The sequence below is a fragment of the Anolis carolinensis genome, chromosome 4 (assembly GCF_035594765.1).
Source record: "Anolis carolinensis isolate JA03-04 chromosome 4, rAnoCar3.1.pri, whole genome shotgun sequence".
Taxonomy (NCBI): Eukaryota; Metazoa; Chordata; class Lepidosauria; order Squamata; family Dactyloidae; genus Anolis; species Anolis carolinensis.
The window spans coordinates 196768956-196783963 of record NC_085844.1 but is presented as its reverse complement, the minus strand read 5'-3'; the positions used below and the strand labels follow the sequence as shown (position 1 = coordinate 196783963).

General features: G+C 38.3%; 1 protein-coding gene across 1 annotated transcript in view; it reads right to left on the bottom strand.

The window, feature by feature from the left end:
- Nucleotides 1–15008, bottom strand: part of prelp (proline and arginine rich end leucine rich repeat protein) — a 34391-nt gene that overhangs the window by 6148 nt on the left and 13235 nt on the right. The window contains exon 2 of the mRNA XM_008109673.3: nt 4767–5715. Within this exon, the coding sequence (XP_008107880.1) occupies nt 4767–5700 (934 nt within the window). The 5' untranslated portion in view covers nt 5701–5715. The remainder of the gene's footprint in view (nt 1–4766; nt 5716–15008) is intronic.

Below are 15008 nucleotides of genomic sequence, written 5' to 3'. Positions count from 1 at the left end.
ATGGCAGAACTTCCATTGTGAACAACTCTGCCCTGATCGTTTCTCAATCCCAATGTGTTTTCAACTGTCATAGCACACTATTATCTATCTATCCCCTATCTATCCATCTATCTGGCGTTTTTCTAAGGCTGGCACTGTTACTGCTGTTTACCCACACTATCAAAGTAAAGCTAGTTATAAATGCAAGCAAAAACATAATGAGAATAGTATAAATCTAACATTCCACAGCTGCTTAGAATATAGATGAATATATCCCAACCTGGTATCCAGCTTACAATAGCATGAGTGTTTTGTGCTTATTAGCTTCACATTCTAATCCTCTTTTCTTTTTCTTTTTCTTCTTTTTCAATATCTATGCCATTCCTTAACTACTAAGACTGTATAGAATTTTGCAAGCCATAGGTTGCATTCCAATCTGTCATAGGGTATGATGAACATCTGAAGAGGAGAACAAGAATGAGAATGGCCCCACCCTCAACACACAGTCACCCTTGTTGCTATTTCTATTAACATACCCCCTCCATTTGCAGAAATCTTCCTGGAAAGTGAAAAAGATAATAGGATAAGAGAAAGAGTAAACATGCTTATCCTCACCCCCTCTTCATATGTTCATTATACCCAAAAGCAGAATGCCTGAACAGCTTGGTCATTTCTGTTCCTTTGTAATAACAACAAAGAACATAGGGCATGTATTCACCCTGAATGAAGGTCCAGTTGCTTACAAGAAAACATGATGGTAAAAAATATTCAGGTCTATTGAATTTATTATTAATATTCAAGATTTGTAAAGCAATAGAATTCCAGATCCATTCTTGGGAGTTCTGTTTTCCTACAAGTTGTTTCTGGCTTATGGAGACTACAAGGCAAGCAATCACAGGGTTTTCCTGTCAAGTTTTTTCAGAGAAGGCTTGCATTTGCCTTTCTCTGTGGCTGAAAGAGTGACTTGCCTAAGGACACCCAATAGGTTTCTATGATTGAGTAGGGATTTGAACCCTAGTCGCCAGAGACATAGGCAAACACTCAGACCATTACATCACACATATTAGCTCAGTGCAACCTCCTTGATTTGTTTACAGGTTCCTCTTCTAGTATCAGAAAACATTAAAAAGGGACACCAGGCAGACTCAAAGCATCAGATCACCTGGATATATATCCATTTTTAAAAGGCATTATAATAATTGTAACAAATATTGTATTGATAAGTTCTTCCCTCCAACTCAAACTACCAATGAGAGAGACTGCAAATGGGCAAGTTTTGCAATGATGGCCAGTGTCATCATTGGGATGCAATGGGATATTTTCAGTTTAATAGTTTTGTTATTATTTCCACATTTTACAGGCATTTTTAAATATACAAATACACTGCCACTGCTATTGCGACAAGAACTCAGAAAAAAGTTATTTTTAAAGATCCTCTCCTTGAAATAGTCACTGTCCATGCTGACTTATTATATGAATAGTAGTTGAAAATGTAGGGTCTAAGTACCCTGAAGATTTTAGTTATGATGTAATCTTGGAAACTTGGAAACCAAGTAGCATCAGTCCTGGTTAATACTTGGAAGGCAAATCTCCAATGAATACCAGATTTTCTAGGCTATATTATAGAGAAGGAACTGGCAAACCACCTCAGAGTGTTCCTTACCTCAGAATACCCTATGGATTTTCTGGGGTTGCCATAAGTTAACAAGCTAACTTTTCCAAGTGATAGACATATTTGGGTTTGCATGCTTCTCTAACTAAAATTAATAATGAAGTGACTATCATTCCTCTGACTGAAACACTTATGAGATCTCATTGCCAATTAATAAAATGTCTGAAGTCACAGATATCATGTCCCTGCTGTGAAAAATGTTTTTTTTTCTTACTGTACAGATAGAATAGCTCAGAAACACATGCATACATTTCAAAAGAAAAGTGAAGCCCTTTAGTCTGAACTCTGATAAAAGAATCCAAAGGGTTTTAAATTTTTTAAACTGCCTGTTAAAATATTGCCATCAAAAGCATGGAACAGGTGCCATTATATTACTCTAGTTATGTAGAAGCTGGTCATCATGCTGAATGCTGAAACATTTGAGGAAAAGTCCCCTTACACATCTCAGTTCATTCCCACCTTTCTACAATTCAGTCTCTAGCCTTTGTGCTTGCAAACAAAAGATTTAAAATGTAACCTTAGCCTTGATGCCCAAATCCAATTGTTCCTCTCAACTGAAGTGAGTCTGAATCAATGGTATCTTGGTAAGTTAACACATAAGTTTTAGACTCAATGGTTCTACTGTCACTGGGCCTAGCAATTTGATTTAGGACAGACTCCAAGACAAGAGCAAATTCGACTTATGGAATGAAACAACAACAACAAAAAGTATCTCATTATTTAGAAGCAGCTATCATCCATCTGTGAACCTGCCTGTGTGCTGTTTGCAGGAGTGATCAATTGTGCTTCAATGAAGTAGCCTGATTTAAAAGGAATGCTTTGCCTTGAGCTGCCAGATGTGAATAAAACTTCTCAAAATTTAACTAGAATTTCTATCTTTGGGTCCCATCATATAAGCAGAGTTTATTGGTCTCAGACTGCAGCCTTCTAGAGTGCTAGAAGTTTAAATCATAGTGTTTGTATGTGGAGGGGTGAATACAAGCTGGCTTGGCTTGTTTAAGTGTCATGACTTGTTATTTTCTCTGCTTGTTAAGCATTTCTGGAAGAAATTCTTCATTCTTGCACCCCTGCAGACGTTTTCAATCCAGGCAGCAGGTGGTGGGAGCCCCAGCAGTGCAAACATCTGGGGTAGGAAGGGGAAGTGGCTTTGTTATTCCCACCACTACGCTGGTGCATTCCTCAGAAGGACACCTATTGTATGAAATGACCTGAGCTTTTCCTAATGGGATAAATATTGCCAGACTCAAAGAAGAGACTTCACTCTTACTAGTTCATACTAACTGCAAATAGGGATATGATTGCATTCCCTTCTAACTGTATGCTACCTGGCAAACTAATATACGTTGATATTTATATAATACACACATGTATGAATTCTTCATCATTTTCAATGTGCATCTTGAAACAAACATTTCAATAAAATTGCATCATTAGATTTTTCTTTTTATATTTCTCTTGCTATTTTCTATATGTAATTGTTCATCCTTTAGTTAAATACAGAATGAGTCTCACTTATCCAAAATGCTTAGGATCAGAATTTTTGGGATTTATTCAGATTTTGGAATATCTCTACTTTTATAGGCATAATAATGAGGGGTAGGGGGAAATGGAGGGGGAGCAGAGTACTCATATATGTAGCATTCACTAAGTTTTTTCTCAAGGAGTTCCGATCAGGAAAAGGGGGAAAGGGAGGGGAGGAAAAACTCTGCTTACACATGGTCCCTGTAAAAACAGACATCTCAGATGCTTCCCTGACTGTCACCATACCTTTTCCCTGTTAGCAACATATCTGGGAAGAGAGAGGAAATTCGTTCTCTCAGGGCTGGACACAGGCAGTAGCCAATATGGTTGCTCGATGATCACCTTCACAGCCCATTTGAAGGGCATCTGCCCCATTCTGCACCACCATTGTTATTTATTTGTAACCTGCTTTCCTCCTGATAATTAGAATCAAGACAGCTAACAACATATTTTAAACAATACGAGTTAAAAGCAATACAAAAACCATACTAAACATTTAAGTTTACAACTAAAACAATGTAATAATTGTTCATTTAAAATTCAAAAAACACTAAAACACAATTGGAAAGTGCTGAATGTGTAACTAGCCTCCTTTGCCCAAAAACAAATACAGTAGAGTTTGGTGTTAAATTCGCAAATACAGTAGAGTCTCGCTTATCCAAGCTAAAGGGGCCGGCAGAAGATTGGATAAGCGAATATCTTGGATAATAAGGAGGGATTAAGGAAAAGCTTATTAAACATCAAATTAGGTTATGATTTTACAAATTAAGCACCAAAACATTGTGTGCTTAATTTACAACATTTACAACAAACTTGACAGAAAAAGCAGTTCAATACGCAGTAATGTTATGTTGTAATTACAGCATTTATGAATTTAGCACCAAAAAAATCACAATATATTGAAAACATTGACTACAAAAAAGGCTTGGATAATCCAGAAACTTGGATAAGCGAGGCTTGGATAAGTGAGACTCTACTGTAATATATTTTTTTAGTATTTCAGATTTTCAGATAGGGAAGATTCAATTTCTATTTAAAATTGATTTGCAGTGTTCTCTTTCAATGTAGAAAAAAATGCCTCTGCAGCACATGGTTACATAAGTTGTGGTTCCATCTTATGAAATCACAACTCTCTGCTAGATAATATAGGTTTACTTCTTTGTACTAAAATTTGCAAAATAGCTTAATTATCAACCCTACTGCTTTGTTCAGTGAAGTGCACTAAAAGCTCAAATACCTAACTGCACTAAAATTACTAGGATTCCTGAGGAAGGAATCATTACAATTAAAATGATATGAATTAATAAAGGGTATTCTTGCTGAGGCACATTTAGGTTCTCTACAGTTTTAAAGAAATAATTTAATCTAACACGGAAACTCCAGTACCAGAATGATAAGGAATAGCCAAAGAGTGTGATTCAAAAGTAGGGTATAAGAATAACTTTTCTTTTTAAATTTCATTCTTGTCCATTTGAAGATACAATGTAAATTAATTATTTTGGTTTTGATTGCAGATGGCTATTCTTGGCATTCCACCCAAGAAACAGTGATTTCCAATAGCCTTAACCAACTACTGAAATTGCAGTTGACTCACTTTCAATTGAATTGTCATTCAAGTAGAGATGTTCCAGTGTCTGGCTGATATAAGGGATGCTGGTCAGGTTGTTGTGTGCCAGGTGTAAGACCAACAAGTTTGTGAGATTGAAAGAATTCTTGGGTAGGCCTTTGTCAGAAAGCTTGTTATAGCTAAGTCTGAGGAAGGCCAAGTGGGAGAAATCTTTAAAGTAGTTGTTGGGGATGTTATCGATTTGGTTCTCATCTAGGAAAAGCTGGTGAACTGCTTTGGGAACTGATGGAGGCATCTTATGTAGCCTGTTGTGAGCCAGGTTCAGCTGCATAAGGTTCTTGAGTCCTCGGAAAGTATTCTTTTTGAAGTCTGCATCATTCAGTTCATTGCGGTGGAGGTCTAAGAGGAGGAGATGATCCAGCTTGTTGAATGCATTATCAGGGATTCGATTGATCCGGTTCCTACTCAAACGAAGCTGCTCCAGATTGGGGGGCAAATTAGGGGGCACTTCCTTAAGATGGTTCTTCTCCATGTATAGAAAGACCAGACTCTCTAGCTTCTCCAGCACTCGTGAGTCCACTGTTCCAATGCGGTTATTATCCAGATTGATCCACTTCAATTCTGTAGCATTCTTGAAGGATTCCTCAGAAAGCTTATCAATGAAGTTGTTCTGTAGATACGCATAGTGGATCCTGGGTGGGATTAAGGGCACTTTTCTCAAGTTGCGGCTGTCACAGTAAAGGGCTGAAGGGAAATCTGGAGGGCAGTAGCATTCTCTAGGGCAATCTGGGAAAACTGAGGGAGGTCCCGGTGGCAAAGGTGGAGGCAACTCTGTAGGTTCAACTGGTTCAAAGGGTGCTGGAGTAGGACGCTTCTTTGGAGGCCTGGGGCGCCGCTGTCCATTCACCTCACAGACCAGCACAAGAATGAGTGGGAAAATCAATTTGGCAACCCCCTTCATGGTCTAGATAGTTACCTAATAAGAAACAAGAAGGAAACATTAAAAATAGAACTATATATGTTTTGGATTTAACTCAACATTCTCCATCACACAGTGTTGCTATATTTACTCTAGCACTATGTTTACCTGAGAGTTATAGCAGGGATTTAAAAATAAAATAAAATAAAATCATCAACAACAATAACTACATAGATTATTTGGTTCACAATTTAGTCTCATTTTAGATGGTCTTGTTTAGTTATTTCATCTTTATTGGGGATTTTTTTGTGGAATTTTAGTTGATCCTAATAAAGGTGTTGTCCGCTTGCACATTTTGCATTCTATTTTATTTATTTATTTATTTATTTATTTATTTATTTATTTATTTATTTACAGCATTTATATTCCGCCCTTCTCACCCCGAAGGGGACTCAGGGCGGATCACATTACACATATAGGCAAACATTCAATGCCTTTTAACATAGAACAAGGACAAACAAACATAGGCTCCGAGCGGCCTCGAACTCATGACCTCCTGGTCAGAGTGATTCATTGCAGTTAATTGCAGCTGGCTTGCTCTCCCGCCTGCACCACAGCCCAGGCCCATAGCACACTGACAGATCTGAGCAATTCCACTGGGTAGAAGTGTATCTGAATACATTCCAGTCTGCTGGGTTTTATACCAGACTCTCAGCTAGCAGAACGTAATTATAGGATTGTGCTGTGAAACCCTCAGAAGTCTTATATGTGAACTGCTGAGAGGTTTTGGCCTTTTCATTTTTTCCTAGAGATGCAAAATCCTGGAAAAAGTGGAAGAATTCTTTGGAAAAAAAAACTTTTAAAAAGAGTAGTCCCGGCATGATTGTCCTGTGTCAAGCCACAGAGGTCCATTGTGCCTGAGACCCAGGAGATAGTGGGTGCCCTGTCTTCTATTCCAACTGCTACTGTTGTGGCTTTTGAGGGACAGAAGACTGACCAGCCAATAGGCTATCATGCCTGAGCCCTAATAAATAATGAGAAGGAAGAAGCTTCTATGCCTCCTTGTATAAAAGTTCTGTGAAAGCCATTAGAGAATGACATACGCTATCATATTGCCCCTGACTTTTACAGATGCCTCCCATTCTAAAAGCAACCCTCCCCTGCAGTCAAACTCAGGTAGGATGAAGAAAAGGTATTTTCTCTACACCAGGAGCAAATAGCTCTAACCATCCAGATGGTGTTGATTTGTAGCTCCTATTTGCCTTCACCAATGCCTTGTTTGAGAGCAATAGCTGGAATATCACAAGTTACCCAGTCTCAAGCTGCCTTGGTTAAAGAAAAAGTCTAGTTTGTGTTCAATTGCTTTCTGCTACTTAAATTTAGCAAACATAAAATCCCCTTATTTTCATTTTTCAAAATTCAGTTCCTCTTCCCCTAATATGCCATTTAGATTTTACATTAAAATGTAGAAATAATGAGTTTTGATAGGTGGAATAAATTACAGAATACACAATGTATTAAAAGGTACTGCCAGAAATAATCTGTCAGATGCTTCCCAATGTTAACTGTCGGAGACTGTCAAATATTACAAGTTATGTATCAAAAATTGACTTACTGCATATTAACAGCATGCATACAGCTGTTAAAAGCTTACATGCATCCGTTGCCAGAGAACTATCAAACATAGCAAAAAATCTGCACATCAGCTGTGACTTCAATGCATTTATTCAATATTTAGAAAACATGAATTCTTGCAGTGAATAAGTGGGAAACACTGGCTACCCAAATTTGTAAACATTAATTTTAATTTGGGAGGTGGTTGTATTGTTGTTGTCCTGTTTTTATTTATTTTATTTTTTTACAAATTTGCTTAGTTCTATTTCATGCTGCAGGGAGGTCTGAGTCTCTAATTGATCTACAGTCATGAGAAGGAGTATAGTCACGACCTCCAATCTGATGCTTTTCTGTAGTTCTCTCATCTAGCCATATCTCTTGCCTTGTGTACTAGGATAGAGATAGGAATCAAAACTGCTCCCCTATACAGCTGAGGAGTTAGGAAAAGGGGCATATATAATCTCCAAACTGTAACTTTACAATCCTACTAGTTCTGCTTTTGTTGACGTCATGAACTCAATATCATCTGTCACTATTTTTTTCTCAAAGTGATTTGTAATTTTATGAGAAAGCCTTTGGAAAATCACACAATTTATGAAGGTAAAAGGTAAAGTAAAGTTTCCCCTGACGTTAAGTCTAGTCATGTCTGACTCTGGGGGTTGGTGTTCATCTCCATTTCTAAGCTGAAGAGCTGGTGTTGTCCATAGACACCTTATGGGTCATGACTGCATAGAGTGTTGTTACCTTCCCGCCGGAGCAGTACCTATTGATCTACTCAAATTTGTATGTTTGCGAACTGCTAGGTTGACAGAAGCTGGGGCTAACAGCGGGAGCTCAAACCATTCCCCGGATTCAAACTGCCAACCTTTCGATCAGCAAGTGCAGCAGCTCAGCGGTTTAACCCACTGCGTAATTTTTGAAAGCTATTAACAATTCAGGCAAAATTTGTACATTATTCTTCTATGCAAAAAGCAGCATTTTCTGCATGGAAAATAATATTTCTATACAGAAATATTAATTCTTGTGCAGAAAATGTTTTGTTTTCTGTGCAGAAAATGCTGTTTTCTATATCAACCATGTACAAATTTTACACAGAATAAACCCACTTATACAATGTTTGTGTATGAATTAATATCGTGGCACTGATAAATTATTTTACATGCTATTTCCTATACAGAAAGTACTATTTTGTGCAAAAATCCCACTTGTGAATTTTGCATAGAATATGTCCCAAACTGTGAAGATTCTCATCATAGAATCATAGAACCTCCACCACCAAAAACAAGTTTGAGCATTTTACAAATATATTCAAATATTCTTTCCATCCCTATTTTTGCAGACGGAGATAAATAAAGCTACTTTGGGGGTCTACAATCCCCAAATTTCTCAACCACTGGTCATGATGACTAGGGCCTTTGTGAGGCTACAAGACAAAGAGTAAGTTTGCCAAGCTCTTCATTTCCAACTGTCAGCATTAGAGCCTTCCCTACATTGATTTGTTTCTTCATCTGTCTTTTTTATTTTTTCACTACAAAATCAGAGATCTGCATAACAAACACTGCATTTGAAAATCCTTTATGCTTGCTTAACTTGCTATTGTGTTTATATTTCTCTTTGTAAAATTTCTTGGGACAGCTTCCTAGTGTTAGAAAATTTACTGGATTCTTTTACAGTATCTTAACTGTCAAATTTTCTTTTGTGAAAAACGCTCTCCCTTTCCCTGCTACACACACACAATATTATTATTTTATGAATTGCTTTAAGCAGAACCAAATTCATTGTTATGGACACCTGATGAAAGAATTGAAATGCTGGAATTGTGTGTCTGCTCTCCAAATAAATTTTCCACCAAAGCAGTACCAGGAAGCAAAAAATATAAGGGAAGCAAAGACATCCATAATTTCTTTTAAAGTAAATACTCATTGTATAGTAAGATTGCATATAATTTCTTTCTTATTAATGGACAGTGATGATTAGCAGCTGTTCCAGAAATATGTACTTAATAGTGAAGGGATGTTTCTTTAGCTGCCAGCAATAGTGAGTGACTACTTTCCAGTCAGGGCCCATCTACCAACCATTAGGAGACTGGGACCAGTGATCTATAAAATGTGCCTGTATGTTGGGGAGAGAGGGAATCCCTGGAAGAGACAAAAATATTTGTTTATATATTTTATCTGTATACCACTCTCTACCTTGCAGGAAACTCACCATACATGGTTATCCTCTTTACATTTTAGCCATACAAGGATGTTTCAGCAGAAAACGGTGTTAATGCAGAGCAGTGTTAATGCAGATTTAACCAGTGCACTTGGGGTGAATGTTAGAACATTGCAAAAATATGTTCCTAGCAGAGATGAACAACCTGTGACTATTAGGGGTATGCAATTCTTCATTTTCAAATTGTAAGTTGTAAGTAATTTGTAAGTTTTGTATATATGAACAGACAAGGGCGAGGGCACCCATGCAAAAACTTAAGAATCAAAACTCAGCCAATACATTTTCATTTGAATTCTGTAATGCTCAGAAGTCGGTTTCATTTTCAGCACAAGTGAGGTAAAGCCAAAAAAGCTGCCATTCCTCATTAAATTAAGAAGAGATGGGGAGAGGAAAGCAGCAGGGTGGGATGGGCTGAGTGAGCTGGGAAAGAGACAGAGAGCACAGAATTCTTAGAAATGTAGTTTGGGAAAGCAATGAACCCTATGGCAGAGAATTTTACAGGCCCTGCCTTAAACTACATTTCCCAGAATTCTGCTCAGCATCAGAAAGCCCCAATTAAGATAGAAGAGTGATTTGTCCCTCCTACAGCAGCCAGAGTTCCAATAAATTGTTGAATCTGCAAACAGGAGGAATGACTGATACTTCAATACTAAGTAAATCTGTCCTGGGCTGGGAAGAAATCCCTAAACCGTAGTTCTATTTGTTAAAGACATTCAATGAGATAGCTGTTATGGGTTTGTTTGTTTTTTTTTTAAAAAAAAATCTTTTTCCAAAACTTTTTAAAATCCAAAAAAATCAGTAAATGTATGAATATTTCTGAAACTTGAGGGGAATGATCCCCTGTTATCTTGTGTCATTTTATAGCATTCAATGAGATAGTTCTTGTAGGTTTTTTTTTTAAAAAAAATGTTGTTTGAAAAACTTTGAAAATTCCCCAAAGATCTGTGGATGAGTGAAACGTTCTGAAACGTGATGGGCTAATAATGGTAAATGTGTTCTATAATCGTAGCAGGGTGTATGTCAATAGCTGTAACAATGAGATAAAAAGGAGCCCCTGAAGTTTTCCCATTGGCACAATTATTTAACAAAAAGTAACAAAAAAGTAGTTAACTCATTATAGTTATGATACGGACCCAGTCCAATTTCATAAACACTTTAGAAATGATTTTCCCCACCCTATAATTTCATAATGAGTATTAAAACTTTTTTTAAATTGTTCGCGCAGGCCTAGTATATACAGCCTTGAAGGTATCTGCTGATTTTTGACTTCATTTTAATGAAAGATTAATGTTCCCCGATAGTTCATGTATGAAGGAGAGGAGAGACTCAAGCAAATGGACTTGTGTACTGAAACTGAAGCAGTGTGCATGCACACAAACACACACTAAGTTTCAGCATCTGATAGCAGATTCAGCCATTCCCTCATCCTGCCTAGTTTAAATCCTGCACAAAAGAGAGGGGTAGTTTCTATCCAACTGCACATGCAAATAGTACAAAGCAGTAACAGTTGGTGGCTTCCATGTCTGTGGGGCTCTGCCCTATACTCCGAACATTCAATGAGCTTTCCTAACTGGTAAAAATAACCTTAAATCAGGTTCAGCATCTTGGATTGCTTCTTTAAAATGCTCCCATACTCTACTGACATGGGAGCAAAGGTGAACAATGTGGGGTGATCGGGAAAGAACACAGAAGGGATGAGTGGGAAGCAGGATGAAACAGAACTATCTTAAACCCAAGGAAACCAATGTACTTGGCATAACTTAATTCACAAGGGAAGCCTGAGTTAAAGAGAACTGAAAAAAGCAAGCCATGCAGAGAAAATGACTATGATATAATTGCCTTCACTGGCTCTCTCAGTTGTTCTCCATTTGGGATATGAAGTAATAATTACTCACAGGGTGTATCTAATTCTGGATGTCAATTATTTTGTCTGGTAATGCAGAAGGATGCATTGTCCACTTTCTTTTCTTAAAAGCATTGCCCAGCTAATTATTTAAGTAATCCTTTTTTCATGTTGAGAACTCAAGACAACGTTCATAGCAGCATGAATTCAAGTGGACTGAGATGAGGCAATTTTATGAATGAGCATTCCAAATAACCAAACAGAATCTAAAGTTGACCAAAAACTGATTCGTACCCCTTTTGGTACTAATGTTGGAGAGTGGTCCCTGGTAAAAGTGGTCCCTGGTCAAAAAACGGTTGTGAACCACTGACTTAGGATGCAAATTATGCATCTCTGAACTTTTCCTTTCTCCAAGACCTAGGGTGCTTCTCAATGTCATCTTCTCTATCTTTCTCAGTGGAAGGCAGAGGTAGAAGTAAACCAAAGTAACACAATTACTCCTATTTCTATATAAATATGCTTCATAACACAAGGCTTTTATATCACTCTGTAATGTATATGAGACAGTCAGCATGGTTTAGTGGTTTCAGCATTAGACTACACTTCTGGAGACCACAGTTCAATTCCCCACTTGACCATGGAAACTCACTGAGTGAGCTTGTGCAAATCTCATACTCTCAGCTCCACAAAACAGCATGATAAGTTTGCCTTAGGATTGTCATAAGTCAGAAATATCTGACTAAGTAACCTTCAAGTTACTTAGTCCACTACGCCATCTGGGGGCTCCACACAAAGGATCATGCTAAAATAATTATAACTTGGTCTTAAAGTTGTTTCCAGATTCTTTTTAACTCCCCTTCTCTTTAATACAGCAATTGCTTTGAAAACTGTTCTTGTTCAGGCATCAAAACAAGTGACAATTTTAACATGTGAAACACAGTATCATTTGTGACCAGAGTTTTAAAAAGAATGAAGTGCCTAACAGGTGTCTTGGAGCCATGCAGAGAAAATAGCTCAGTTTCTGTCCCACTGATTTTTTTAAAAAATGATTTTAGACAGTCTCATCAAGAGAACCAATGGCTGAGGTCCCAAGGTTGTGAATACTCCAACACAATCTATTTAGAAAACAATAATGCAAATCATAGGAACATATGGTGATGAAGAGGAAAGTATATTGCTTAATTGGGGTGTGATGAGGTGGGCGAGGTAACTTTCTTGGCTTTCCAGCATCCTCCTATCGTACTGAGTATATAGAAAAATCCTGGTGTTTTTGAACGTCAACATTTTCCCCCTTCGGCACAGATATTTTAACAGCACTGCCCCCAAGTGTTTGCAATAAAATTTGCATCACACTTTAAAAAATTTAAAAACCTATAAAAATATTAATGTAAAAATGCACAAGCAGAACCTAATTAATTTAGGAGGTTTAAACAGTGCCAAGGGCTTTTGAAGCAATTCAAAGTTCTGCCAAAATGGTTTATTGGCAGCAGCTCTGGAACAGCTTCAGTGGAAATACTGCCTTAGTTGATGTAAGTTTAACATGTAAGCTGACTCACAGCAGAATACTAGTGGTTTGCAACCATTAGCAAAACAGGAGTAGTTCTCCTTGAGGAAGAGAAGATATGGGTTTAGATCTGTTTTCTGTCACAGACTCCATTTATAATCAGTCCCACATCACTGTCCTGGGCAAGGCTTTCCAGCCTTCCTAGATAAAGTCACAATGAAATTTGGGGTGTATCCCCATTGTACAAGTGTAGCAATTTGATATTGCTTTAACTATCGCAGTGCCATCCTGTGGATTTTCTGCTAGAGTGCTCCAAAGACCTCATCAAAAAGGCCCATGGAGTCACCCTGCATTCGGGAGAATCCATGGGCTCCTGGTAGGGGACACGGAGAAGCCACCCCTCCATGCTCCACATCACCCGCCTTACCTTGCCCCGTATCCCATGGGACAGGGTCACCACCTGGCTTCCCCCCATTGCTGGGAAGGCTACACGGTAAGACCCCTGTGTTGCCATAGCAGCTTACACTCCTTCCTCTCCTTCTGAAGTGCCTCATGTTGTGTGAATGTGCTGAAAATTGAGGGGAAGCAGTGTCCGATTGGTAAATCGGCCCATAGCAAGTCACTCTGTTCAACCACCTCTTTTCAGCAAGTCACTCTGTTCAACCACCTCTTTTCAGTTTATCTTGGGATTCAGGGGAATTCATTGGCACTCTCTAGGACAGAGTTCCAATCATCCCATATCTCTGTGGGATGTAAGTAAGTAAAACTTTATTTATATACCGCCCTCTCTTCCCAAAGAGACTCAGGATGGTTTACAAGCATAAAAACAGCAACATACATTACAAGCAACACAATACACACATTATTAAACAAAATTAAAGACCTATACAACTCGTAAAACAGTGTAGGCATGATTATTAAAGAGTTATCAAATTGCTGTCAGTGTAATGTGGATGCACCTTTAGTCTAAGATATATGAGCATTCCAGGTATTTGTGCTGAGCTTACCCTGAATGATTTGTTAACACTGAGGGCAAGAAACAATTGGACAGGTCTACCTGGAGTTTTCTGTCACTGTATTTAGGTCTCTTAGGACCACAGACTGCATTTTTTCATTAGATGGTTGTGTTCAAATGTCATCTTGCTATCTCAAAGAAAAGGTGAACGATATATCACCAAAAAGAATGAAGGAAAGTGCAGATCTGCTTAACAGTTGTATATATACTTATTGACATAGATGATAATTTATTTAATATAATATGAAACTGCATTTTTTTTCTCCAATGAGCGGAAGATGGTTCATGGCTCATCTTCCTCCTAGTTTGTCCTCATAACCCTTCTGTGGGGGAAGGGGTTGATCCAAGGTTATTTACTGAGTTTTATCACTCATTGGCACAACAAACATAATTTCCTAAGTCCTAAACCAACAATCTAATCCTTAAACTACACTTTATCTCTCACTATAGGAGAGAACACCATGAACCATTCCCGTGCATACAGTATGACCCCAATTTCCATGGGGGATATGTTCCAAGACCCTCAATGGATACCTGAACCCAGGGCCGTAGCTGGGGGGGGGGGGTTAAAAGTTCAAATCCCCCCCCCCCCGAAATGTGTCAGGTTAAAAAAACCTGGTTTACTCATAAATTGGTTAACCAATTAAAATTCATGAGTAAACTAGGTTTGGGGGGGATTGAACCCTTTTGGGGGGGGGTTGAATCCTTAAACCCTTCCCTCCTCTGGCTATGGCCCTTCCTGAACCCATGAATAATACTGAACCATACCATAGAATCTAGAGCAGTGGTTCTCAACCTGTGAGTCCCCAGATGTTTTGGCCTTCAACTCCCAGAAATCCTAAGAGCTGATAAACTGGCTGGCATTTCTGGGAGTTGTAGGCCAAAACACCTGGGGACCCACAGGTCGAGAACCACTGATCTAGAGAGATCCTCAAGCACTTCAGGGAGAGAAGTTTTTTTGAAGTGTGAATAAGCAAATCTATGGATACTGGATCACTTGGTAAGGGGGTTGTACTGTATTTTTTAAATGTTGATGGAAATTTTCCCAGCCTCTCTGTGGTTCTTTCATCTTCAACCAGATTTGGATTGGACAGCTTCTCAAACAGAGGATTGTCATAAGTACATGACAAGCTAGCCATTAGAGTGCCACACAGGCT